The sequence below is a fragment of the Polyodon spathula genome, chromosome 12, assembly GCF_017654505.1.
Source record: "Polyodon spathula isolate WHYD16114869_AA chromosome 12, ASM1765450v1, whole genome shotgun sequence".
NCBI lineage: Eukaryota > Metazoa > Chordata > Actinopteri > Acipenseriformes > Polyodontidae > Polyodon > Polyodon spathula.
In genome coordinates, this window is record NC_054545.1 from 19,398,508 (window position 1) to 19,425,658 (window position 27,151).

At 40.3% G+C, this 27,151-nt stretch overlaps 1 protein-coding gene across 4 annotated transcripts in view; it reads right to left on the reverse strand.

Moving 5' to 3' along the window:
- Positions 1–27,151, reverse strand: part of tedc1 (tubulin epsilon and delta complex 1) — a 36,368-nt gene extending 9,217 nt beyond the window's left edge. The window contains exons 1-7 of one of the 4 annotated variants that reach the window (XM_041267026.1): positions 26,605–27,151; positions 25,013–25,097; positions 24,265–24,467; positions 22,544–22,702; positions 11,699–11,797; positions 8,806–8,892; positions 7,318–7,536 (exon numbers count right to left, since the gene is read on the reverse strand). In XM_041267026.1, the coding sequence (XP_041122960.1) occupies positions 7,318–7,536; positions 8,806–8,892; positions 11,699–11,797; positions 22,544–22,702; positions 24,265–24,467; positions 25,013–25,097; positions 26,605–26,739 (987 nt within the window). In that variant the 5' untranslated portion in view covers positions 26,740–27,151. The remainder of the gene's footprint in view (positions 1–7,317; positions 7,537–8,805; positions 8,893–11,698; positions 11,798–22,543; positions 22,703–24,264; positions 24,468–25,012; positions 25,098–26,604) is intronic. The other 3 variants (XM_041267025.1, XM_041267024.1, XM_041267023.1) reach the window with 3 other exon arrangements.

Sequence of the window (27,151 nt, forward strand, 5' to 3'; positions counted from 1 at the left end):
GCGGTAAAATACCCTAAAGCACTGAGGACTGTGTCGCTTTATTTATATATTACACACACACACACACACACACACACACACACACACACAAATAGTAAGTATTCACCCCCCTTGGACGTTTTCAGTTTGTTGTGTTACAACCTGAAATCTTGATGCATTCTTGATGCATGACATTTCGTTTTTTTTTTATTTTCATGAACTGTTGTTTCACAATAAAAACTCTCTTGCTTCTTCAAAAAGTGTTGAGTTAGTTGTGTAAATCAAAACGAAAAAAATTTCATCCCATTTAAATGCATTTAGATTTCAGTTGTAACACAACAAAGTATGAAAATGTCCAAGGGGGATGAATACTTCCTATAGGCATTGTATATGGTGCCTACAGAATGTCTACACCCCCATTCAAAATTGTCACCTTTTGTTGCCTTATAGCCTGGAATTAAAATGCATTAAAAAAAAAAAAAATCATTTATATACACATCTAAGTGAAAAAAATATTCGTAAAATTTGTAGAAAATTAATTAAAAATAAAAACTGAAATACCTTGGTTGGATAAGTGTCCACCCCCCTTGTAATAGCAATCCTAAATTAGCTCAGGTGTAACCAATTGCCTTCAAAATCACACACCAAGTTAAGTGGCCTCCACCTGTGTTAAATTGTAGTGATTCACAAGATTTCAGGATAAATTCAGCAGTTCCTGTAGGTTATCTCTGCTAGGGAAGTACATTTCAAAGCAAAGACTCAACCATGAGCACCAAGGTGCTTTCGAAAGAACTCCGGGACAAAGTTGTTGAAAGGCACAGATCAGGGGATGAGTATAAAAAAATATCAAAGGTCTTGAATATCCCTTGGAGCACCACCAAGACCGTGCCTAGATCAGGCCATCCCTCTAAACTGGATGACCGAGGAAGGAGATTGATCAGAGAGGCTACCAAGAGGCTTTTCTCCAGGCTTTTATGGCCAAGACTGGCCAAAGTGTGCATGTGACCACAATATCCCAAGCACTCCACAAATGTGGCCTATATGGTAGGGTGGTAAGAAGTAAGCCATTACTCAAGAAAGCCCACCCTTGAATCCCATTTGAAGAATGCAAAAAAACACTCAGGAGAGTCTGTAGCCATGTGGCAAAAAGTTTTGTGATCTGTTGAAACTAATACGGAACTTTTTGGCCTAAATACAGCTTCAACCCTGTGACAGCGATTTCATTTCTCCAAGGTTTTATTAAGAGGATTTAAAAACTTGTTTTTAAATACGATAGGATTATTACTATTATTATTTGTAAACAATGGAGCCCTCCCCTCAACAGACAAATCCACCGTGCATGGAGTTACAACCATGGATGAAACAGTTATGATTTTCCCAAACCAAAACTGATCGGATGAAACAGTTATGATTTTCCCAAACCAAAACTGATATTTCATTAAATTCCAAACTGAACGATACCGAAAAAAACTCAAACCTGAATTTTTGGTGCAATGAAAAAGCATTGACAGCATTTTCAGGAGCTCATCAATCACTTTCCTGCATGTAGACGGTTCATATAAACATCTCAATAATTTTAATACAGGAACATAAATGAAAAGTTATGACAAAACTTTTGGCCATAGCTGTATATCACATTAGCTGCAGTTCTACAGATAACAATTGACAGCGGGTACGAGTAAAATAATAAATAAAAAAGTTTAGTATCTATTATTACATTATTTTATTATTTCTACTTTTTTTAATTGTATAATACATGAGTGATGCATTAACACTGTATTCAACTTATTTGTCAAAATGTCTGTAATGATACGTCCCGTTCCCTGGCTGCGCAAACGTGGATACAAGTTGCTAGAAACCTGAACCGATTAAAACCAACTGGCAGCCCTAGTTACAATCATCCTGTATTACCCACAAACTGAAGAAATATGGCACGTTCCGTCTACTGGAAAACAATTTCAACATCCACTGTCCAGCATGTCTTTATTAGATTTGGTTACTAACATAAATGTGAAAATTTGTCACATATGAATATATAGTTCCATGACGGAGCTGAAAGCGTGGTGCTCTATCAGTGTCCGAAGTGGAACCCCATGTCGATGTGTCCAAACCCAGCTGTGTTCACCACTTAAATATGTTGCAAATGACAAACACGTTAAAATTAGAGCAGCAAATCCTCATTAAATTCTTTTAAAGTCAGGAGGAGATAATGGGTTTCTCCAATAGCTTTGCAGGCTCCCAATTAATTAAACTCCCATAAACAGAGACAGGCTTCTTCTCTACACTGGCTTGATTAAACGAGAGGGTGCTGGACAGCGCTTACATCTCACGTTCCTGAATTTTATGAATTGCTTTTAAATGAATGGTTATTGTTGATCGAGACACCCTGCTGTCATTTAAATACGTTTTTGAAATGCTACTCTTTACCCCTCCCTACCTAATAAAAAGCACTGCCAGAAAATGAGACTTGCTCTCAAATGAATAACCTACATTAATTCTGTAAGTATACACACTTAACTGATTAAAGTGATTTAATGTTTGTGAAATAAATAATGTGCTGAAAGTCACATCAGAGCCAGGAGCTAAAATCTGATATTAGCACCTTTTTATAACCGCATATTTGTGGGACCAGTTCAAATTTCACAAAAGGCTTATAGAAAGCCAGAAATTAATTATTTTTTATTTCCCCAACAGGTATTTTTTGTTTTTGTTACTCTTTAAGGATCATTTGTGTTTCAATGTGCTGCTCCCCTAAGACCAGTGGCTGTATTTGGTTTCTCTTCCTATAAAAATTAATTCAAGACATTGTTTCACCTGAGTGATTGCAATGACATAATACATGTTTATTCTCAGGGTAAGCAATAATCGACACTACTCGATTGTTTTCTCAACATAAATATTTATATATAGTTCTTTGTTCCATTAATATCAGTAATAAGGAAAAAAATCATACCTGATTGTAGTATGGCAGAAGAGTCCTGCATGTACATTCACTGTGTGTTGAGATTTTGTAGTCCACGGGAGGGGTGTCATGGCCTAAAAACTACAGGTCCCAGAAGCCTCTAGGGCTGAATGGGGAACACCTGGGTGCATGTGAGGGAATTGTTTAATGGAGTTATTGTTTGTGTTTATAATTATTGTCATGTCTACATGTATGTAAGCTTGTCTTTGTGGTGGTGGGAGATCAGAGAGGAGGATCTGAGAGAGCTGTACAGAAAGAAAATACAGTTCAAGACACTTGCCGCAATGCCGCTCCAAAAAAAAAAAAAAAAAAATTCTGTAAAAGGTGCCTATATGCCCGTCCTTCATTGCCGCCGATGTCCGTGAACACCAGCACATATGATCTACAACCCATTCACAAACCTGCTCAGCGTCAGCTGGCCTGTTCTGTCACAATTCAATTGAATTCTGTCTAATGTCATTCTGCGAGAAAATGACATTATCATAATGTATTATTGTTGCCATTCTTTTTACTGTGCACCTCCCAGCACTAAACCACGAGACAAATGTATTGTATCATTGGTTAATGACGGGCAAACATTGGGAAGAACGCTGTTAGACGGAGCTCAATATGCCCGCTCCTTCAGGATTTTTCAATCACACATGTTCGCTGGCAGTGTCACTGTGTGATTTTTCCCGTCTGTGTGCTCCTTGCTAACTCGAAAACGTTAAAAAAGGAAGAAGAGCTGTCTAAAGTGGCAGCAAAGTGTTCCAGGATTTACTTAATATTCACGTAAGGAATGGGTGGACAACGATTCATCCCGACAGTAATAATAATAATATTAATGTGAACTTACATCAAGTACTGCTGAAATCGTTCATGCTTTCATGTGGTAAGAGCCACTTGTACAGTTTACATTCCACTGTATTTGGATTATTTAGGCATTTCACAAAAAAATATCAAAGCAACAGAGGGCTTTCAGGCCATTTCTTTAGCAGCTGCAATTTAATTGGTTTTTGATGCTTCATTTGTCAACTATTTCACATACACGTGAATATTCTTCAAATAATGTAGACCTGTATTTATTAATTTTTTTAAATTTACAGCTTAGTTAAAAAAAAAAAAAAAAAAAAAAAAAAAAAACACATATAACCTATAACACATTACACATAATCTACGACCACATATGAAATAAGGAGATCTGATTCGATATTTAAAATTGCAATACTTTAAAATGCAACAGTGCAATACACATTCTGACGCCTTCCATGTCTTCAGTGTACATACATTGCTAATTTAGTTAATTTCAATGGGCATTGCTGTTTTGTAATTCGGTGTTATTCCCCCCAAAACATCAAACACCGAAAATGAATACAAAAATAGGTAGATCATTGTTAGTTTTGCTCAAATCCTCACAAAACAAAACAAAAAACCCGAGCAAGTAGCTATGTATGACATGGTTCAAGTAGCAGCTCCCTGTGTTATGAAACGCATAAGAGAGAGAACATAATTGTGAACGAAACACAATATAAAAAAGTGGATCGATTTTGGTTTTCATCCATTTTTATGTAATACATTCTCACTACCTTATGTACTTCTGCTTTTTAACTAGTAAAACGTGTGCTTTAACAAAAGGGATTAAAATGCGTGTGCTTAAAAACAGCAAACCTTTATTTCCTGAATTGAGTGTGCAGCAATGCACCAGAACAAAACTGCAAATCCTTTGCAACTGTGAATTTCAAGAACTGTGAATCTATATAGTCTCTCAAATGTAAACATCTAACATTATGTACATCCAGCTGTTCATCATTGGGATGCAGAACACTCTCCACTGCCTGAAGAACTTTCTATTTTGAGTTTTTTTTTTTCCTTTTCAATTCCGCATTGTTTGTACAGGTTACAGTGGTTAGCAAACTACAGTTGTGCAGACACACTGCAGACTGAACAACTCATTTAACCATTATCGGTATTACTCTGCAGCCGTGGTTAAATCTTCAGCCAGTTTGCCTGAAAATCTATCTTTCCCTTCACTGACATCGCTTATTTGTACTCTTGTGTAACTAAAACTGTGAGCATGAATTTCACGATTTCCATGAATCAGAACCAGTGCCGTATAATAATACTATCCAATTCTCTGTGAAAATCTACATTTCTGAAAGAGTACTATACCATTTAAAAATGCACTGATTAAACGTTCGCTTCACCAGCAGACAACATGCTATATGAAATCCAGTTGAACTTGCTTACCCTAAACTATGAAACACATGGCCTCGAGGGTTTAAAAAAAGCTTTAATTACAGGACACAGACCAGAGTTATATTTAGCTCTCGTTAACAGGGTGAAAGACTTTAGTAAAAAGTACCCTGAATATTTTTTTTTTTGCCAAATTACCCTTTGTATTTTTTCATTATGAAAGTTTGTTTTTAAATTGGATATTTTTTATACCATTTTATTTTAACAATAGAAAAGTGGCCTATATTTTATTTTTGTAACAATTAGTGTGTGAATCACCCAGAAAACATTGATTTTTGTTTGTTTGAATTAACATTTCATCAGCATAATAAACTCTCTGTATTTCTTTTTTGTTGTTTTATGAATGAGTATGAAATCACCTTGGTGATCTTGGTTTGGATTTATGTTTTGTCTTTCTGCCCCTATGAGGTGTCCCTGAATCTTCACGCCCAACGAAGGCAACATTGCCTTGCTCTTCATGACCTTAACTTCATGCCTTGACAATTGCTCCGCGTACTGGAAGGACCAGCACAGTGTTTGTTTTTTAAGGTATTGTGTTTATGTTTATTCTTTTGATTTATTTTTGTATAATATATATGCACAGCAGTGCTTCAACCTGCAGTACTTGTGTGTGTCAACTTCCTGGTCTGGGGACATCATCCAGTCAGCTGTCCTGCTACACTGATACATGTAGTTTATGAAACATTATCTGCTTATATCCACTCTTTCCTGATACTTATAAATGTTGTAAAAGCATATAATTAAAACATGAGACAGAACACATGTTATAATTGAGTCAATTGTGGAGAAGGTCTATAATGGGTAACAAAGTTACAAGCTTTGGGATCAACAAGCTGCTAACAATGCACATAGAGTAGTACAGGCAAACATACACTAAGGAGACTCACATGCAGTTATGGAAGTTTGATTCTTATAACCTTGGTGTGCAATGAGTCGTTTACCTTTGGGGCAGTCTCTGTGCAACCCCAGGAGTGGTGGGATTTCTGTAATGAGGGCAGTATAAAAATGACCACAAGGGTGCAACAGGGGTGTGCACCTGTAATTTCTTCTTGATTGAAAAGATCTAACAAATACACTGTTTCAGGAGGGTATTTTTAAATTAGCATCACACAGATTCTCAAGCTTGCTCAAAGACTGGCACCTGAAGCTAAAATATGCCGATTATTTCACTAAACAAGTCAAATATCCAGGAGCGCTGAAACAGTAGTCAATCAAGATTAAGAGCACTTATCTGGGGATAATAAACAGAGAAAATAGTAATCAGAAGTATTATGCAAATTCAGAGGGTATAAGATATTCCTTTAGTAATCCAATCAGTGGAAGTATTTAGATCTGACACTATTACGATCCATTGATTAGACCTGTGTGTTATTTAAAACTGCAATAAAAATTTCCACTGAATAAAAAAAGCACACTACGTATTGTAAAGGGCATATTCTTTGACAAGGGTGAGCTTAAGATAAATTGCAGCAATATCATAACTCTTTCTTACTGGCAGTAAAAAAAAACAACAACAACAAAGCAGCATATTAATCAAAACAATGCAAACAGTGCTCTTCAGTATCGGGTGATTCATTATGTGCCGGGGACAGAGTGGGGATAACCCATCATAATCAAGGTCTTCAGATTCACTCAGACGACAACACTAACATGACGAGTTGTTAAGGTAATAGGTTTCATTTACAAAAAACACACTCCATAGGCACTGAAGGCAGATAACACTATGTAACACAATTTTTGTTCCTGGGTAGTAAGTGTTATTTCCTAATTGCTTATGCCTCAAAAGTATAGAAAATGGCTATTATTCCCCACAAACTTTGCTTTTGTGACCAGGACAGTGATATTTCAAAATATCACTATTTCCAGTGGGAAAACGGGAATATATGTGTTTTTTCGTTCATATAAAGTCAGAAAAAAACAACATATGAATCCAAATTAACATGTATTTAAACTAAACTAATACAAAAATGACTACAAAAGATTTAGAAGTGAGTAGTTTTTCGAGATTTACGATTATACTGTCTAAAAATTTTGTTAAAAAAATTTGTTACACGGTGTAATGAGTGGAAACCAATTCCAGTTGTGTCGGGATCTTGCTGGGCATGCAATCAATAGTACGTGAAAACAAATGCAAGCCCACTTACCCGTTTGCACCAGGAGGCTCTCTTGGTAGATGCCTCTCGCTGTAGCCCCCACTTTAACTCTAACAACTCCTTGCTGAGCTGGTCCACTTCTCTCTTCATAGATTGGTTTCTTTGGCAACTGTCTTTGTCTTTCCTCTTGACTCCTGATGCCATGGCAACAGTATCTGCATTGAGAACTTCCTGAGAATCATCAGCAAGTTTGGCATCTAATACACTTTCCTAAATAGAGAAGTAATGGGGAGACAAATGCAATGTGAAGCACAAACTGTACAAATAGGCTGTCTCTTGCATGACTGATTTGTATAGGTATAACGACATGTATTCAGTAATACAGAACATCTCTCCTGTGTTGCAGGCTCCTCTGTAGGTTGGTAAACTTCCACAAGGAACTGGCATCTCCAAGTTTGCTGAAGGAATTAGAAACCATAATCACTGGGGTATTGTCATGTATCCCACCAGTACAGTTTAAACAACTTGCAGACTCTGCATGTCGAATCAGTGCCAGCCAGGATGCTCATGGTAACCTTAAACCTTATGGATAGCATTGTGGCAGGCCTGTGTCATTTTGTTTCTAAAAACTGTACTTCTGTACAAGTGATTTTGTATAAGATAAAAATAATTGTAAAGAGTAAAACTGTTTAATGTTCTGTATAGACAGGAAATGTTAAATACATTCAATTAAAAAATCTATGATAATAAAAGGAATGAGTAATAGCTTTCCAAATAAATGATCTAAAGCACACAGAAATACATTGCCTCTTGTATAACGCCACAACTCCCTGAGACACACACACGCAGGTCCACAGGAACTTCCTTAAGGAGACAGAACTTGTCTCTTTGAAATTCAAGCACGGCATGTAGAACTCCTTGCATCTGCATCTAATACCCTCCTCAAAAGCTCTCGTCCTATGTCTCCTGGTGGGGCCGAACAGGGCTATGATGATTCTCAAATGGATGCTCTTCACCCTCCAGCAGGGCAGCTCACTTGGATTTTGCAATGCTATTTTCTACTCATCTAGTAAGCCGGACTTACCTCCCCTCTGGATAGACAGCAATAAAATATCCTCTAGAGTCTAACTGTAAACCTCCACATGGAAAACCGTTACCTTTCCTGCCATGTTTTCAGATTGCAGAGAAAAAAAAGTACCTAAATCTTGATTTGAACACTCCAAATTATGAATTCTGTGGGGTTTATACAAGAACAAATCAACCCAAATAAAAGAAAATCTAGAGAAAAAAAAAATCCAGTACTGCTAGAAAAGCATTTGTTTTTTGGAGTGTTTTTGAAATTATCTGTAATCTCTGTGCTTTTTTGCCTTTAACACAATTACGATGTGGTTGATTCCTTTTGAGAACAGACACTTGCATAATCATGATGGTACAATATCATTCAAAGAAGCTGAGGAAATTCAATTCATGAAACAAAAAAACATAAATGGAGAAAATGTAACACAATGCCTAGGACGAACTACAGTATGTGTGACAAACCATCCAACGCCAGTACAATGGCTCCAGCCGCTTCCATTCCAGATAGCTCTCCAGTAGCGTGATTTCAGACTCCAGTAGCATCAGCATCTAAAAGAAAATATTTTTTAATTCAACTTTTCTGAACTACAGATACAGCAGTTCTTGGCTTGCCTGAATATCCAAGCCTTGTGTACAGGTACATCAGAACAGTGGCACAATCCAGGCACTGTGCCACAGGAATGCGTCATCAGTTTACTCACATAGATGCGATTGTACAGGGCTTTTGTATTTTAACCTAGATGCATCCTCAAACAAATTTTTAATGACTTGCATAATTTTCATTTCCCAGGAGGCAAGCACAACCCTTCACAAGAATTATACTTAAGGAGGGCTATGCTAAACAAAAGCAGCTGTATCACATTTGCAATGGTGTTATAACTTTTTGAATGCCCCTTTCTGAATGTTAGTTTCAGCTAAATCAAGGAGCAAACACACTGGTTTAACCCTTCCTGTAAATTCTACCTGTAAAATTATCAGTGGTAGCCATAACCCCCCAGGAACTAGGATCAAAGAATGTTATAAATACAGTGTCTGGTTTTGAATTTAGACCAAATTGTTTGAGGGGTGTGTAAATGTTAAATAGTTCACCATCAGATAGATCTGTCAACTCATCGTTTACACAAAAAAGAAAAAGAAAAAGAAAAAAGTCTCTCTTTTGAGTCATTAAGCATGCTTGGTTATGTAAAGCAATTTAGTCTGCTTTCCGGTAATGCTGCGCTTTAGAATCATGATATATACAGTAATCAAAACTGAAACCTAAGATACTGAAATGCTGCACCTCATAATAAAAGGTATCTCTATTGGCTTGGGGCTTTAGTGAAATGCATTTTGATTGGAGAGTCATCCCTGAAGTTTATTCTATGAATATTTCACTACAGTTAATATTTTGCAAATTTATTTTTGGGTTCATAAACATTTTGGACAATTTAGTAAGATTTCTGTTAAGCTTGTGCTTGTGATCACCGAATCTCCCGACAGAAAACAAAAAACTAAAACCCCTTCGTCTAGCTTTCTGTTTATCTAACTTTACTTTTGTTTTGAAAGTATATAAAAGCATCCCTGATTGGTTGTTGAAGCCTTTGGAGATGTCAGTCATTTGGTAAGCAAAAAAGGCTTAAAATGGGCGTCTAACGTCACCATTACATGATCGTTCTAGTGACGCCGTAGCAGAAGGGTTAGAAGTTGCACCTCACAGATTCTTGCCTGAAGAAGGTTAATGAAAGTAAAACTGACACCCTTAGCATATTCCAGTCTGTGTGAAGAGACAGTGAGCAGAACACAGCATGGCCACCATGACATGGCTTTTCCTGCTCATCAAAGGAGCGACTCGTATGGGGGAACACTTACAATTTTAAGGAAATGTCAATACAGAAGGCTTGACTTTACTGTTCTGTCAAGTAACTATGCAGATTTGCCCTCCCCTCTAGTCACACTTGGCCTATTAAGCCATATTGAATGTGGATGAGATTCAGATAATGGCACACTGTAAAGGAATAGTGCCCTTATATTTGTTGTAGGTCAAGTTATCTGATTAGGTACTTAACAACTAATTATGGAGGGCTTAAGGATGTCAGTCAGGAGCAGGGTACAATAACATCCATCAATAACTAAATTAGGAAATTCTACATACTTCACTTCAGTGTCTGTCACGGTGGATTACAGAGCTGAAAAGCTCAAAGGATTTGATATTGAGGCTTCGCAAATGTTAAACATAAAATATTAATAACCTGTAAAGCAATTTTCATTTCACATTGTTAGATAAAATAATGAATACATTAATCTCTGAACTGTCATGAAAATCCGAGTTCTTTGTCTGGGTCTGTCAGAAATGAGTCTCAGCTGCTGCAAAGGTATATTCAACGCCATGCAATCTTTACAAGAAAATGGCCTGATTCACGGGGCTATATTTTTTTCCGGATCTGGATTGTTTTGATATTCTTATTCACACATTATGGGTTATATATCAAATGGGGAATACAGTTCTCAACTGTTTGGGTGCATTTACCCGAGAAAGGGAATTTCTCTTATAAACATCGCTGTCAATCCAGACCATGCTCCGTCACGACTCCTGTTCTCAATGCGTTTCTGTACAGCAGACTACCAAGACTGCCAGCAAAACACAAACACCTCAGATGTAAAAGCAGCAGTAGGAAAAGTTGATGCACAACATGTTTTAATTTACAGGACACAAGTTTTACTTTCAAGATGTTGATAAAAAAACAAACAAAAAAAAAGCATTGGCTTTATTGTCTGTTTTTCTTACGTGTGTTGATTGCATTGGTGATGTGTGGTGTTTGCTATTAAACACTATGTACTCATTACATTGAGGCATTACAATTTAGAAAATGAAAACAATTAAGAGAAGTGCCTGAGTCACTGTGTTGGAAAGTTTGTTCCAGTTTTATTACACATGAAAACCCTTAGAATCTGTAAAAACATGTGCTGTTCCGTCAGTTTGCAAAATTTACCAATAAGATGCCAGTTAAAAAAAAAAGGGAAACTTACAAATGCTTGCCCCACACTGTTTGCAGAACTCTTTAGCTCATTTTCTTGTACTTCAAAAGGCAAAGTTTCTATCTGTTACCCCAGGGCCAACTGGAAAGAGTCGTCTTCTGCATAAATATTTTTAAACAAAATCACAAAATCTTCCATATGCCTGTTTCCTCAAAAGCTTTCCAGCAGTGGATTGGCATGCACAGGAATAAGTCCGATAAGCAATTGCTGTCATTAGGTCCATTAGGGCGTCTTCATCAAAATGCTGACACTTCAGTGAAGTACTCTTACAATTCTTAACACATGTAAGAACACTAATTTAATTTAGAAAAGGTATGAGATTTCAAAATGGAGCACTCACCCTGCTCTGCTGCCGAGGGCCTTTGATCAAACGGGTTTCTGCTACAGAAAGATGGCTGATTGAGGGGTCGCTGTGACATCCTTTGGTGTAGGTATGAATCTAAAAGAGGGAAAAAGGATCAAACTCTCACAGATATCAGTCTTAAATGACTATTATAATACATCATGGTACTTCAAATCTAAAAAGACTGCCCATGCAATCAGCAGATCAGTAGGTCCTCTAATGCAGGATTCCCAACCCTAGACCTTTTTGCTTGTTTTCAGATCTTAAACAGTTGCAGAGTTCAAGTTCTTAAAATGTTACAGCTAACTTGAAATCTGCAACTGTTTAAGATCTGAAAACAAGTAAAAAGGTCTAATTAAGCAAATGGTCACTTCAATTAAGGGTTTAAGTAATTGAGAACTCAGTTGGAATGAAACCAGCAGACATGGGGGTCCCCAAGACCAGGACTGGGAAACCCTGCGCGAATGTATACAAACATACACAGAAACATGTATAAGCTGCAAACCATATGTCTCACCCCAAACACAGAACAGTGTTCTCACTAGGCCAGTTATGCAAATCAGGACAACTTTTCACATTTGACCAGATCAAACAGACCAAGGGGAGTGCTCAGCACCCTCAAAACTTGACAGGATTAAGAGATACAGAGATACTGTATATTTAACACAGAGACATATGTTGTATGTTATTTTAAAATTAGAAATGTCATCACATATTCCTGGGTGTAAGATAGGGTAGGAAACACACTTTATTTTCCTAGAAGCTTTATTCTGCAATCTATTACTCACTTTTTTATTGAAGCAAGACCACATGTGTTTAGGAAAAGGTTACTCAGCACAGCAGGTGAGTGTGTAACTCATGCCCTATGTTGTGGGAACATATTATAAAAGGTTGAAATAAAAGTCCACTTTAATGTCTCATCTTGTTTTCTCAATGTGGGGGATGACCTTTAAAAATAAAGCTGAAATGTTAGGTTTCTCCCCTGGTGTTTGAAGCTAGAGAGAATATTTATTTCCCCTTTTTCAAGAACAGGCACACAAAATACTAGTGCTGGAATGAACACTGGATTTTCATGTTGAGTATTCGCTCATAAATTAAATATTTGTTCGTACATTCGTTCGTTTTTCAAAAAGTAATGGAAAGCCATTACATTGCTGTGAACGCAGACAGACAACATAGCGGCAGGGGGTGTGTCTGTGGCCCGTGTTTGCCTTTATTTTGCAGCCAGAAGTTACAATATGCAACACGTTAAAATAAAAAAATATCCCTGGAGTAAAGAATAAGTTGTGTAGGACTTCCTTTACCCCAGTGAATTCACTACAAAACAAAGGATGCCAAATAGCAGTTCAAGTTAAACGTTGTTTTGTTTATTCCTGAAAATAAGTAGTACATAAAATTGACGATGCATTTTATTTCACATTCCTTGCCATTGCCATTTCTTCACAGTAAACAGCGGCCGTCGACATTTTTTTTTTAAACCTTTATTTTACTAGGTAAGCACATTGAGATTAAGAAAACAAGAAAATACCATAGCTTTTGTCTTACTAGAATGTAAAAGAAGTTTTAGACTAATTAAGGCTCGTTGAATAGAATAAAAAATCAGCCTGCAAATTATTGATTGCCAAGGAAGGAGAGGGATTATATGAATATAAAAAAAAGTATCACCTGCATAAAGATGGTTCTTACAGTGTTTAATCTTATCACCACCACCGATGTATATATATATATATATATATATATATATATATATATATATATATATATATATATATATATATATATATATATAGTGGCTTGCAAAAGTATTCAGACCCCTGACCAATTCTCTCATATTACTGAATTACAAATGGTACATTGAAATTTCGTTCTGTTCGATATTTTATTTTTAAATACTGAAACTCAGAATCAATTATTGTAAGGTGACATTGGTTTTATGTTGGGAAATATTTTTAAGAAAAATAAAAAACTGAAATATCTTGCTTGCATAAGTATTCAACCCCTGTGCTGTGGAAGCTCCCAGTTTGCACCGATGAAAGAAATTGCCCAAAAGAGGACACAATTATCTTACCATCTCCACCTGTGAACCATTAAAGTTGCTGTCACATTTTCTGGATAAAAGCCCCACTGTTGAAGGATCATTGGTAAGGCTGTGAATCTGAAGGAAAACATAGACCAAAGAGCATTCTACAGAAGTTAGAGATAAGGTAATACAAATGTATAGATTAGGGAAAGGGTACAAAATAATATCCAAGTGTTTGGATATCCAAGTGAGCACAGTTGGATCAATAATCAGGAAGTGGAAGCTGCATCACACAACCCAGGCACTGCCGGGAAAAGGCTGTTCCTCAAAACTCAGCGCTCAAACTGCGTCTGGCAGTCCTCGTCTGGATAGACTGCTCTGTTCAACGGCCAGACTCAGAGTTGGAGCTCTCTCCACCCTGATCCTCTCTAGTGTCAGGGGTAATGCACACAAGAGGGAACACATACAAAAGCCCCTGTGGCCAGGGGTGAGCTAGCACGTCTACTCCCAGGGGGGCCCCCCCATGTGGTTTATGAAGGCTACCACTGTCGTGTTGTCCGTCTGGACCAGCATGTGTTTGTGCGCTAACTGCTGGCAAAAATTAATTATGCCAGGGCTACTGCTTGCAGTTTGGCAGCAAGCGCATATAAATGCCCACAATGTCCCTTCCACTGACCTCTTATTCTCCTCCCATTCCAGACCGTTCCCCAGACCAGGTTTCCCTTCTGTGAGGGGAGTCGAGGGGAGATCCGAAGCGCAGATTGTCGGGGCAGAGCCACCACACTCACACCAGCCGGTATCAATTGTGGACCGGGTGCAACTTGAGCGTATTTACCCAGGCTTGAAGCAGGTGCATTCTCAGCAGCCATAGGGGAAGGATTCTCGAGGTGGCTGCTATCAGCCCCAACAATCTTTGGAATATTCTGACCTGTAGAAGAGCATCCTCTCTGAATTGGGAGAGTGTCAATTCCAACGACCAAATCCTGTCTTCCTACAGTGAGTCATGCATGCTCAGAGTTCAGTTTGATCCCCAGGAACACTGTGGAATGAGACGGTACGAAGTTGCTCTTCTGTAGATGTATGGAGAGCCTTAACTTTGTCACAATATCTACGGTTTGGAACGCGCGCAACTAGCCAATCATCCAGGTAGTTCAAGATCCGAATACCCCGCAGCCTGAGTGGAGCCAGTGCTGCATCCATGCACTTGGAAAATGTGTGGGGCGCCAGTGAGAGGCCAAACAGCAGTAAGCAGAATTTGTATGAGTTGCCTTGAAAGGCGAAGCGTAGATATTTTCTGTGTGCGGGACGGATCGGGACATGGAAGTAAGTGTCTTGCAGGTCGACTGATGTGAACCGGTCGCCGGGCTGGACGGACTGAAGGATACGCTGTGCTGTCAACATGTTGAACTTCCTTTGTTTGAGGAACATGTTGAGGACCCTGACGTCCAGAAAAGGTCAAAACCCTCCATCCCTCTTGGGCACCAGGAAGTACCTGGAGTAGAAGTCGCTGAGGGAATCGCTTGGGTTCACCAAGCACACAGCGTTCTTCTGTTGAAGAATGGCGATCTCCTGTCGACGGTGGTAAAGAGAACACCCTTGAAGGGTGGCGGGACTAAGCAGAATTGCAGAGCGTAACCGTATCTCATAGTCGAGAGAGCACCCAGGAGTCCTGGGTGCAGCCTTGCCATGGGTCATGTCCAGTGGTCAGTCCGGTTGTGAGGGGGCAGCCAGAGCCCCTCAGGGGCGGTCTCCCTTGGGCTTGGGAGGGGACACGTCTTTTTTAGGCCCCGGTCTCGGTCTCTAGCTGGAGAACAAGTTACCCCTGGCCGGCGGTGGTCCCTTAACACTGGCTCTTCCTCTGCCTGCTTGCTTGGTCTGGGGTGGAGGGCGGCGTTCAGGCCCAGTTGCCCCAGCAGGCTGGGAAGGCCACCTACGGCGCTGGCGGTAAGCAGGAAGGCACGACAATTTGGAAGCGGCCTCCGTGGCCTTCTGTGACCTCTCAAGGCTCAAATCAATGGTCGCTCCGAACGTTTGCCCGGTGTTATAGGGGCATCCAACAACGCAACCTTCTCTGTCTCTACGACCTTGGCTTGGGTTAGCCAAAGATGTTGGCGAGCAGCCACCAGCGCCACTAGAGACCTCCCTGATGCCCGACCTAACTCCCCCATCAGGTCACTCATCACTCCCGACACCGCCTGAAGCTCTCCAGCGTCCATCTCTGTTGCCAGTTCCTGCAGCCTCGCCTCTAGCTGCGACTGGTAGAGCACCAGTATGGACACTGCATTTGCCGCTCGTACTGACAACGCCGCTGTCGCATATGCCTTTTTAAGCATGGCGTCAGTAGTCCTGCATGGCTTGGACGGGCAGGTAGGGTCTTTGTTCCCTCTGATGAAGGTGGATCCTTTCACCAGCACTGTGACCGTGTCCCCGACGGGAGGCAACGTGCCTAGGCCAGCTTCTTGGGCTCCGGCAGTGTGTAGCAGGGATGCTGGGTTGCTCCAAGACAAGCGAACCAGCTCTATGAAGTCATGACACAGAGACAGGGCTTATTGTGGGTGCCTTTTCTGTTGTTTCAGGAAGCAGTTCCCCTTCCCCTCCTGTTCTGCCAGCCAGGGAACGTCCGTGGCAGCAGCTACATGCTGCATCAGGGGCCTGAATTCTTCCCTTTGTGAACTATGCGATATGGGCGGTATGGCCTGCCCAACTGAAGTAGCGGGGTTGGACATGTGCAATCTCGATGCCATAAACGACAGCTCGTCTGGGCTTGGGGGTCTAGGTGGGGCCGGGGATGGAGAGCGGGAGTAGGGAAGCTCAAGCTGCCCGGTAGTAGGGGGCAGTCTACCCTGTGACTTCAGTAGGGTCTCCAGCATGGTTTGCTCAGCCCTCATCGTTTGTGCTCCTCAAAGCGCCGCTCAGCCGAGCTTTGGCGTCTCTCTGGTGACTCAGAGGGGGAGCGGCTGCGCCTCCGAGGTGACCGCCTGCCTCCTGGCGAACGCCCTATCGAGCGGTGCTGCCTCTGCAGTGTCCATCTCGCTTCTAGGGAGGGGCGCCTATGCATCCGCACCGGTGGTGGAGAAGGGGTATGGGGGAGCTCCCTGGTCAGTGACAGGTGGGGGTTCCAGGGGCCCTTTGAGAAGGACCCTGGACCATGGATCTCATTCTCCCTTGCCCCAAAGGAGAGAGAATCCGCTGGGGAGAGGGCTGCCCTCCTGCGCTTTGTTCTTTTGGAGAACTTCTGGCCGCATGGCCTGGCCCCAGACACCTAGCGCAAGAAGTGTGCCCATCCTGTTTGGGGAGTTTGGCTACACACTGGTTGAACCCAGCGGAGGACCCTGCAGAGCACACTGACATGGCGCGGGGCATCAGTGCCGAGCAATACGCGTTGGTGCCGAGCTGTCTACGTCGGTGTCTGTAGCCTGTGTCGGCGCCAAAATGAAAGCGGACGATGCCAGGCTGTCGAACGGTGCCGAGTCAATCAGCGTTGGCGCTGAGGAAGCGCAGTCGATGCCGAGGAAGAGCATGCTCGGTGCCGAGCAGTCGGTGCCAAGCTGTTCTTACCAGTGCCGAGTTAATCGTTGCCGGTGCCGAAGATGTTAAAGCCAGTGCCGAGTTAATTCGCCGTCCGGGTCGTCGCCGAGGAAGATTTTCAAGCCGATGCTGACTTAATTCGGTGTCAGCGCTGAGGAACAGCATGGTCGATGTTGGGCGATATAGCAGAGTCAATCGGCGTCGGCGTCGAGGATAAGCACGGCAGCGCTAGGCGAGCCCGAGGCTTGAGAGGGGAGCACAGGCCTGAGCTGGATGGCAGCTGAGGCTGAGTCAATCGGTGTAGAGGACGGTGCCGCAAGCCCGTGGGGTAACCCTATAGCACCACAATAGCTCCAGCAATTGTAATTTAACTACACGAGGCAGTAGAAGAGAAAATAAAAGCTTATCACTAATCTCAGTAGAGGGGTCGAAACCAACTCTAATCAGTAGAAACTACCGAAAAGAGACGAAGACAACTACCAATCTCCAAAACACTCAAACCTTAATGTAGCTTACCATTAGAAATCCAATTTGTAGGTCGAAACTGTACAAATCAGCCAATTTCCAGCACAAAGAAAGCATGAGGCAATCTGTGTCCTGTTTCAAGTGAAGTTAGAGAAAATGGCGATATGCTACTGTGAGGATTCTTCATGCATCTGGCCTGATGTCACCACACGCCGTCTTGTCACAACTTCAAATAAAACAAATGTGGAAATGGCATTGTAAAGTGAAGGGGGTGGGGTGGAGGGAAATCATGGTTTTGATTTTCGTTTATTACATTCCACATAACAAAAGATACGGTACTGTGCAAAAGTTTTAGGAAGATGTGAAAAAATGCTGTAAATTAAGAATGCTTTCAAGAATAGACATGTTAATAGTTTATATTTATCAATTAACAAAATGCAAAGTGAGTGAACAGAAGAAAAATCTAAATCAAATCCATATTTGGTGTGACCACCCTTTGCCTTCAAAACAACATCAATTCTTCTAGGTACACTTGCACACAGTTTTTGAAGGAACTCGGCAGGTAGGTTGGCCCAAACATCTTGGAGAACTAACCACAGTTCTTCTGTGGATTTAGGCAGCCTCAGTTGCTTCTCTCTCTTCATGTAATCCCAGACAGACTCGATGATGTTGAGATCAGGGCTCTGTGGGGGCCACACCATCATTTCCAGGACTCCTTGCTCTTCTTTACGCTGAAGATAGTTCTTAATGACTTTCACTGTATGTTTGGGGTCGTTGTCATGCTGCAGAATAAATTTGGGGCCAATCAGATGCCTCCCTGATGGTATTGCATGATGGATAAGTATCTGCCTGTACTTCTCAGCATTGAGGAGACCATTAATTCTGACCAAATCCCCAACTCCATTTGCAGAAATACAGCCCTAAACTTGCAAGGAACCTCCACTATGCTTCACTGCTGCCTGCAGACACTCATTCGCGTACCGCTGTCCAGCCCTTCGGCGAACAAACTGCCTTCTGCTACAGCCAAATATTTCAAATTTGGACTCATCAGTCCAGAGCACCTGCTGCCATTTTTCTGCACCCCAGTTCCTGTGTTTTCGTACATAGTTGAGTCGCTTGGCCTTGTTTCCACGTCGGAGGTATGGCTTTTTGGCCGCAAGTCTTCCATGAAGGCAACTTCTGACCAGACTTCTCCGGACAGTAGATGGGTGTACCAGGGTGCTACTGTTTTCTGCCAATTCTGAGCTGATGGCATTGCTGGACATCTTCCGATTGCGAAGGGAAGTAAGCATGATGTGTCGTTCATCTGCTGCAGTAAGTTTCCTTGGCCGACCACTGCGTCTACGGTCCTCAACGTTGCCGTTTTCTTTGTGCTTCTTCAAGAGCTTGGACAGCACATCTGAAAACCCCTGGCTGCCTTGAAATTTCTGCATGGGAGAGACCTTGCTGATGCAGTATAACTACCTTGTGTCTTGTTGCTGTGCTCAGTCTTGCCATGGTGTATGACTTTTGACAGTAAACTGTCTTCAGCAACCTCACCTTGTTAGCTGAGTTTGGCTGTTCCTCACCCAGTTTTATTCCTCCTACACAGATGTTTCTGTTTCAGTCAATGATTGTGTTTCAACCTACATATTGAATTGATGATCATTAGCACCTGTTTGGTATAATTGTTTAATCATACACCTGACTATATGCCTACAAAATCCCTGGCCTTGTGCAAGTGTACCTAGAAGATTTGATGCTGTTTTGAAGGCAAAGGGTGGTCACACCAAATAGGGATTTGATTTAGATTTTTCTTCTGTTCACTCACTTTGCATTTTGTTAATTGATAAATATAATCTATTAACATGTCTATTTTTGAAAGTATTCTTACTTTACAGCATTTTTTCACACCTGCCTAAAACTTTTGCACAGTACTGTATATAAATATATACAATCCATAAAAATAACTACACAACATTTTCAGTTGGGTACTGTTTAAGCGAGGCATTTCAGAATGACGTGCTTGCCTTTTTTCTGTCCCATGAGATTCTGACTCGCGCTAAAGCAGCACAACTCATTTTTGTCCCAGATGGCTTACCATAGAGATCACTATGCGTGCGCTCGCATAATCTGGTTTATTTACTTTTTGCTGTCTAAAACGTTTAAATAGAGGCTAATCAAATCTGATATGTCTATATGAATTAAATAAATAAATAAATAAATAAATAAATAGACTTAAAACCCTGACAGTGGAACCTATCATATGTCAAGGAATTGGTTCCAGGGGTCCGTGGGATGTGTATAAATATTGTATCTCAGAGTCGTTATATTACACTGTGGATGCTTTATTAACACCGGGGCATTGTACATTAACAATGTCAAGTACATCAGTCTGTCTAAAACACCAAAGTACACTACTGCATGTGTACTATTCTAATAAAATCTGTGAAAATAACTGCAAAACAAAGCTCTGTACAGTATTTAGCAATTTACATAACAGCATTCCAACAACAGTTGTTACCGTGCTTTCTCAGTCTATGCCAAACGAATCCGGTAGGTTTTTTTTTGGCATCATGCGAGACAGAAACAACAAAAAATTTTGCACACAAACAAACTGGGCAGAGAAAAAAAAATCCTTAAGGGTAATAACGAGATGCATCCCTAGCTTTCTTGTTCTCTTTTATTGAACATGGTGAAACTGGGCAGTGTGTTTTAAGTGAAGTGACAGCATGCAAAAAGGGAAACTAAATTCCCAAACGCTCCGTCTTTTCTTTTATTGATCTACATCTAAATCCATTATGTCCTGCTGATACCATTCAGTTGATAACAGTGAGTGCAAATGACACATGCCAGAGGTCCATCGCTTAATACAGGGCTGTGACAGAGAAAGAATGAACCTTGGTTAAAAATCTCCCTCCCGACCTGTGAGGGCGCTGTGCAAAGGGAACAGAGTGACCCAGACTGGATGATCTGACAATTCACTCCAAGGGAAAGGTGGAAGTCAGCCATCTAGAAAGTGGGTGGAGCCACGGGACACCAAGTGATAGCCCCAGACAGGAGGCGATGTGGCAATCGCGGCTTGGAGGAAAAGCGATTGCACTCGCTAACCAAGGGGGCGTGGCTGAAGGTACAAAAGAGGGTGTGGCAAACCAAACCGTTCCTTTGTTATGGCTCCTTGAGAAACGTTGAAAGACTGTCAAGTAACCGTGAGTGTTTTGTGTTTGTTTGTCGTTCTAATTGTACTCGTTTATTCTTGTTAGACGGCAAACACATTCTGGGAGCTGTCGCTAAAGGCCAGCACCAACCCGGACAGCAGTTACTACTGTTCACTAATAAATTGTATTTCACAATTTTCGTTAGCACTCACTCTGGACTTGTGATCGTGTTTGTGTTCTGTGTGTGTTTATATTGTGTTTATTATTTTGGTTCTGAACCCCGTGGTTTCACTGTGCAATACACATTGCTTTGTACTGCCAGGGATTATTATTTATGGTTGCCAAAACGACCCGGATTATAAAACAAATAAAGGATTGTTTGGACCATGAACTTTGTTGTCTGTCATCTGTTTAAGCATTGCTTCACCTCCCACTTGCGCATTTGCAAACCACTTTGCCACAAGGGCATCTTATCTTATAGAATCAGATATGACAGGTTCAACAGGTACACTTCAATGAAAACTGTGTGACTGCACTGCTACATGTATTTTTAAGGATGCTGATACACAAGCTACTCCCACGCCCTACAGGTTTAGATCATTCTAAGGAGACCACTGTAAACAGAAGATGTCAACCGTTACATAGAAAAACAATACTGCTTGAAGCCAATGTTAGTAGGCTTTGAACAAACAAAGCCCTTTTTCATTTGTCAGTTCACTTGATAAGTTTTGACCTGTTAACCTCCAGGTTATCTTTTGAAATATCTGGACTGTAGATCAATAGATTGTTATCTTCTATAAAATGCAACAATGTACCAGTGCCATCAGGTTACCCTATCTTAATGAAATCTGACCTGGAGCCTGTAGAATAAACTGGGCTATCCATGAACAGTCATATAAGGCTGCATTCACACTGGGTCCATTTCAAACTGACTCGGTCTGGTTCGTTTCATTTGAAACAATGTATCAACGTCCTTGCTGTATACACTTATCTGCAAGCAAAGTGTTTTATCAGAACAGAGTCTGTTTGTGTTCACAATGCAGTTTGCAAGTGAACTCGGCTCGTTTATATGGTGTGTGAATGGGATGTTTACAATATCCTGCAAGGCATATTGAAAGATAGCAGCTATTGATGTATTGCTCCGGTTTTTAATATAGCATGTTTTAGATTCTTACATATTTCTGTGGAGGAAGGCACTGGAGAGCACTTCGCTAATTTAATGAATATCTACAGTAGGGGAATGTAGTTTACGCAATTCTGCATGGTTCTCCTAATGTCGGCATTAAACTAAGTAATTTGAGAAGAGAACATATTTTACTATTTTTGTGAGTTTTGTCAGTTCAGCATGATTTTGGTGTCGCATTAATCTTTCTACCAGAACTTCAGTTTCTCGCACTGTCCAAGTAGTTTAGGGTTATCAGATTTTCACAGTGTAAAACAGGGAGGTGTTTTTCTTTTTTTCTTTAATTTACTGACGCCGTAGCAACTCTAAAGCCAGATTTAAAAAATAGTATTGCTACTACCATTTAAACATATGGTATACACATAATCAGAATGATTAAAGACATAATCCATAAGATTGTTTATTTTATTTTTGAATGGTGCTAACACACAACCTTATACATTACTCTGCAACACGTACAGAGCTACAGTGACACCTACTGGCCTATCTCCCCGTATTGTCAAACTCACCTTATAGAGCAGTGCAGCCTTCTCTTCCTGAGCTGCGTGGAGCGCCCTCCAGTGGAAACGCAGCTGTCCCTGCAGCCACTCCAGGTACCTGGCACCACCCCCACCTCCTTCCCGCACTGCCGAGAGCCCGGGACTGTCCTCGACCAGAGGAGTGCCTCCCTGACCACAGCAAGAGGGCGAGCCCAGACACCAGCAGCAACAAGAACAGAGAGAGAGAGAGAGAGAGAGAGAGAAAAAAATTGAGTTTAGAAAGGAAAACATGTTCAAACACCAACAGCATTTATCAAACACTTTATTGGATGCTTTTATATATATATTATAGTAAATTCAGTTGGCATGTTCCAGATCACTTTTTTGGGATACAATTAAATGAATTTTAGAAGTATTATTTTCTTTCCATTGGCAGGGAGTTCGAAAGTACAGAAAACACCCAATAGATCTGAAAGGCCAGTCTTGCATGGTGCATTATTGTCCTCACGTGTTTGAATTTCTGAATTTAATGTATGAGGATCCAAAACAAAAATTGCTTTTTAAACTTCAGGGTCCAAAGCAAGTTCCCGAAAGAGCTAGCACATGGACTGGTGGTTGGTGGTGCTTGCGGGTGGGACATTTGTTTCCAGTTTTAGCCACTCCGACTGTTTGCTTAACGCCTTTACATCCTCATGTTAAACATGTATTTGAAGTGCAAAATAAAATAAAGCTTAGCACTAAATATACACTTATCTTTCTAGCCCTGGCATAAGGCATTTTCAGTTTATAAATGCATGTTGTTTAAAAAATCTAGCTGTCATTTTGTCACCATTATTCTACATTTGAACAGCAATACACATTATCACTCATGTTATTTATTTCAGATTCTCATACATTAACATCAGAAATCAGTCCTAAACGTTGTCTAACCTATGGCAATGACTCAACCAGTGCAAAATGGACTTTACATTCATGGATAAAACATAAAAAAATAACAGGCAGTGCTGCATTTTACAACACCTACAGAGCTATACTGACACCTAGTGGCCTACATACTGTCATGGAAACAGACTTGCCCTTTCTATTAAATTACAAGAGTTATATTTTTGATCTGCTCTAATGTGTAAATGCTGAATCAATTTTAAAGAAAGGGTTTAGGTTATTAAGCGTGAACCTCATGGAGCTGTTGTGGAATGTAGTTCCACTCTCAATGTAACCATGCTCTGCTGGTATTGGATGCTTCGCTTTGGAATGTCCTAACTCATTACAGGCTTGCTCATGGGGTTTAAAACAAGGTGGAAAAGCAAGCCAGGGCAGCACATTAAGTTTTCTCTGTGTTTTATGAGATGCACACCCAGGCATTATCCTGTTTATTGGCAAAAATAACAAAACTATGGGCCGAATGTATCACCTTGCAGTTAAGGATCCATGACCACTGAATTGTCACATGAATTTTAACCATTTCAGCCACACAATACCTACTGGAGCAAATAATGTATTCCAGTGAATCCGATTTTCTGTAATCAATACATGAAATAAGAGGCTGTTGTTGCACAAATTAGAAAATAATGTGAATACCTCAAAGCACAAAAATTGACTTTGAAACCTGGAAGAATGGAAATACTACTAAAATCAACAGATTACAGATCTTAATGAATATTTAGAACTAATCTAAATCTAACCATTTTCTTGATTAAATAGGGAAACATCATCACACAAAAAGACATTGAACAGTACTAAAATCCCCATACCAAACTGAGTGTTGTCTCATCCCCAAGGCTGAGTCGAGTTTTATACAGCAGCTGTTCCAGAAGGTTAATCTTGTGAAAGAGCCAGGACAGGGCTAGCAGGAGCTCTCGACTCCCCTCCGATCCATCAGCTGGGAGCTGATACAGCTCCTGGACTCCATAGCCATAGTGCAAAAGCACCGACTTCACAAAATCAACCTGCAATGCTAAATAAAACAAAAGCAAACACCAGATTACACAGTCATGTTGGTATCGCTGTTTCCACAGTCCAGATGGATACACTGTATTAAAATGTAAGTAAGAAACAAGTCCACGTTTGAGCCCTTAACTACTCATATAACAAGCAGGTCAACACAGGAATCTCACTGAAGTAGGGGTATTAATTTAAATGTTTTCCAAGGGTTTCAGGGTTACATTTTTTCCTAAACATTTAACCATTAAATAGGCGTATTGCACAGTAGGATGTGTACAGTGTAACGTGTAATTTATTCAAAGTCGCATGTGACCTCGTAAACAACTTGTGGTGTAGTACAGGTATGTTGTAACGGCACTTAAACAGAGAGTTTTTCTGTTTGTATGGTTACACAGATTCTTAACAGGTTCAACTAAAATGAAAACGTAGTTAAAGATTTCAGGACTGAAACTCAAAGTATTATTCCTACATTTAAAGGCTCCAACACACGCAGTGTGATCGGAATGTGAACTGGCATTGCTGCGCACTGCCTGATGTGAAAACTGTTGAAATATTTACCAAGATCAGCTTTGTTTGAAACACAGGGACAGTCTGGATGTAGTGGTTTTAGAAGACTGTACAACAACTTCCACAAATCAGCGGTCTGAAAAATAACAGAAAACAGTCTGTTTTCCCTTTATCTTTACTGTATATCCCCTTCAGTCACAGTATGGACGCATTCAATAATACAACATAGGCACAGCAATGGCCAAAAGTTTGGCATCACCCTATAAAATTAACTAATTTTGCTTCATAAAGTTGAATGAAACCAGTTGAATAATGTTACCTTAACATATTGAATTACTTATCGCTTTGTAGTTTCCCCATACTTAGTAACAAAAAAAAAAAAAAAAAAACTATGTAGTTTCTTTAACTATATTAAATAAAATATGTAAATTAAATTGATTTTTTTCCCCCATGTCTCAATCCTAAAATTCTAGGTGATGCAAAACTTGGCCTCAGCTGTAGATCCCTCACAGCTTGGTTTCAATATTATTCCAGAGCTGCTAGGATGATTACATTTTCCAACACAGGGCGGAATCTTCAAGATATTTGGTCGAAAACACTATGTAACACAATTTTTGTTCCTGGGTAGTAAGTGTTATTTCCTAATTGCTTATGCCTCAAAAGTATAGAAAATGGCTATTATTCCCCACAAACTATGCTTTTGTGACCAGGACAGTGATATTTCAAAATATCACTATTTCCAATGGGAAAACGGGCAAATGTGTGTCTTTTCGTTCACATAAAGTCAGAAAAAAACAACATATGAATCCAAATTAACATGTATTTATACAAAAGTAATACAAAAATGACTATGAAAGATTTAGAAGTGAGTAGTTTTGAGTAGTGAGTAGTACTGTATTTACAGTATAATCGTAAATCTCGAAAAACTACTCACTTCTAAATCTTTTGTAGTCATTTTTGTTTTTTTCTGACTATGTGAATGAAAAGACACACATCTGCCCGTTTTCCCATTGGAAATAGTGATATTTTGAAATATCACTGTCCTGGTCACAAAAGCAAAGTTTGTGGGGAATAATAGCCATTTTCTATACTTTTGAGGCATAAGCAGTTAAGAAATAACACTTACTACCCAGGAACAAAAATAATAATAATAATAATAATAATAATAATAATAATAATAATAATAATAATAATAATAATTGTTACACGGTGAAATCAAAACTCAAGTTGTGCAGTTCTGTTGAGCGGAGCAGGTTGGTGAGAAGACATACTTTCATTAACAATAAGGTGTGTCATTAACAGCTTAACAAAGGACTGCTAAAGGACTGAGTGAGTTCGTGAGTATTTGAAACTATGTAGCTTCAAATACCATTATAATGTGCGGTTTGTTTTTTCTTTTTTTTAATTTCACTCGCAATGTGTGTTTGCAGTCAGTACTGGAGCAACAACCCAGAACAAAACTGACAGCAAACACGATCAATATCAAGGGAAATGTGCCAAGTAACACAGCATGGGAAGCGACACTCTTGGACACCAAACTGTCATGCCTAAAATGTAACAAATTTATGAAACATTACTGGAAAAGTACAGAGCTCCACGATTACTGTAATAACAACTTTGTATAAGGCAGCGATGCCTCTTACCCCGTCTCTCCTGTTGAATTTGCCCCGCCTAAAGGTTTCTGGACTGGGCACCGCTTCGACTCCCAGTCCGGCTACTAGTTTACAAAGGGAGAAGATTACCTCCTTCAATTTCACGTTTGCTTCACGTTGCATCATTTTCTTCCACTCTGCGCTAACTTTAACTATATTTTATTTGTAAAGTTTAACAAAAAAAATTATTCTCGTTCCCGGCAAACCCACAATCTGGCGCGGTTGTCATGGCGATGCGTGCGTTCTTTTCACTTGCAGACCTGCGGAAATTTGCGACAAAGTCTGTTCTTTCCAACTGTCTGCGGGCCCTCAGCAGACGGGTCACGCAGATACCTGCGCCTATCGAGCAGGTATACAAAGTGCAAGCGAGAGAACAGCAAGGATATCTCTGGCTGCGTTCGCCTCCTAAAAAGTTTGCGTTGCAGTTGGGAGTCTGCGCCTGACGTCACGGTCTGCGTAGCCGGAGCTCGGCAGCTTTGGGAGGTTTCCCAGCACTATCGACTGTGCAAACCTAGACACTGACCTGAATGATTTTCCG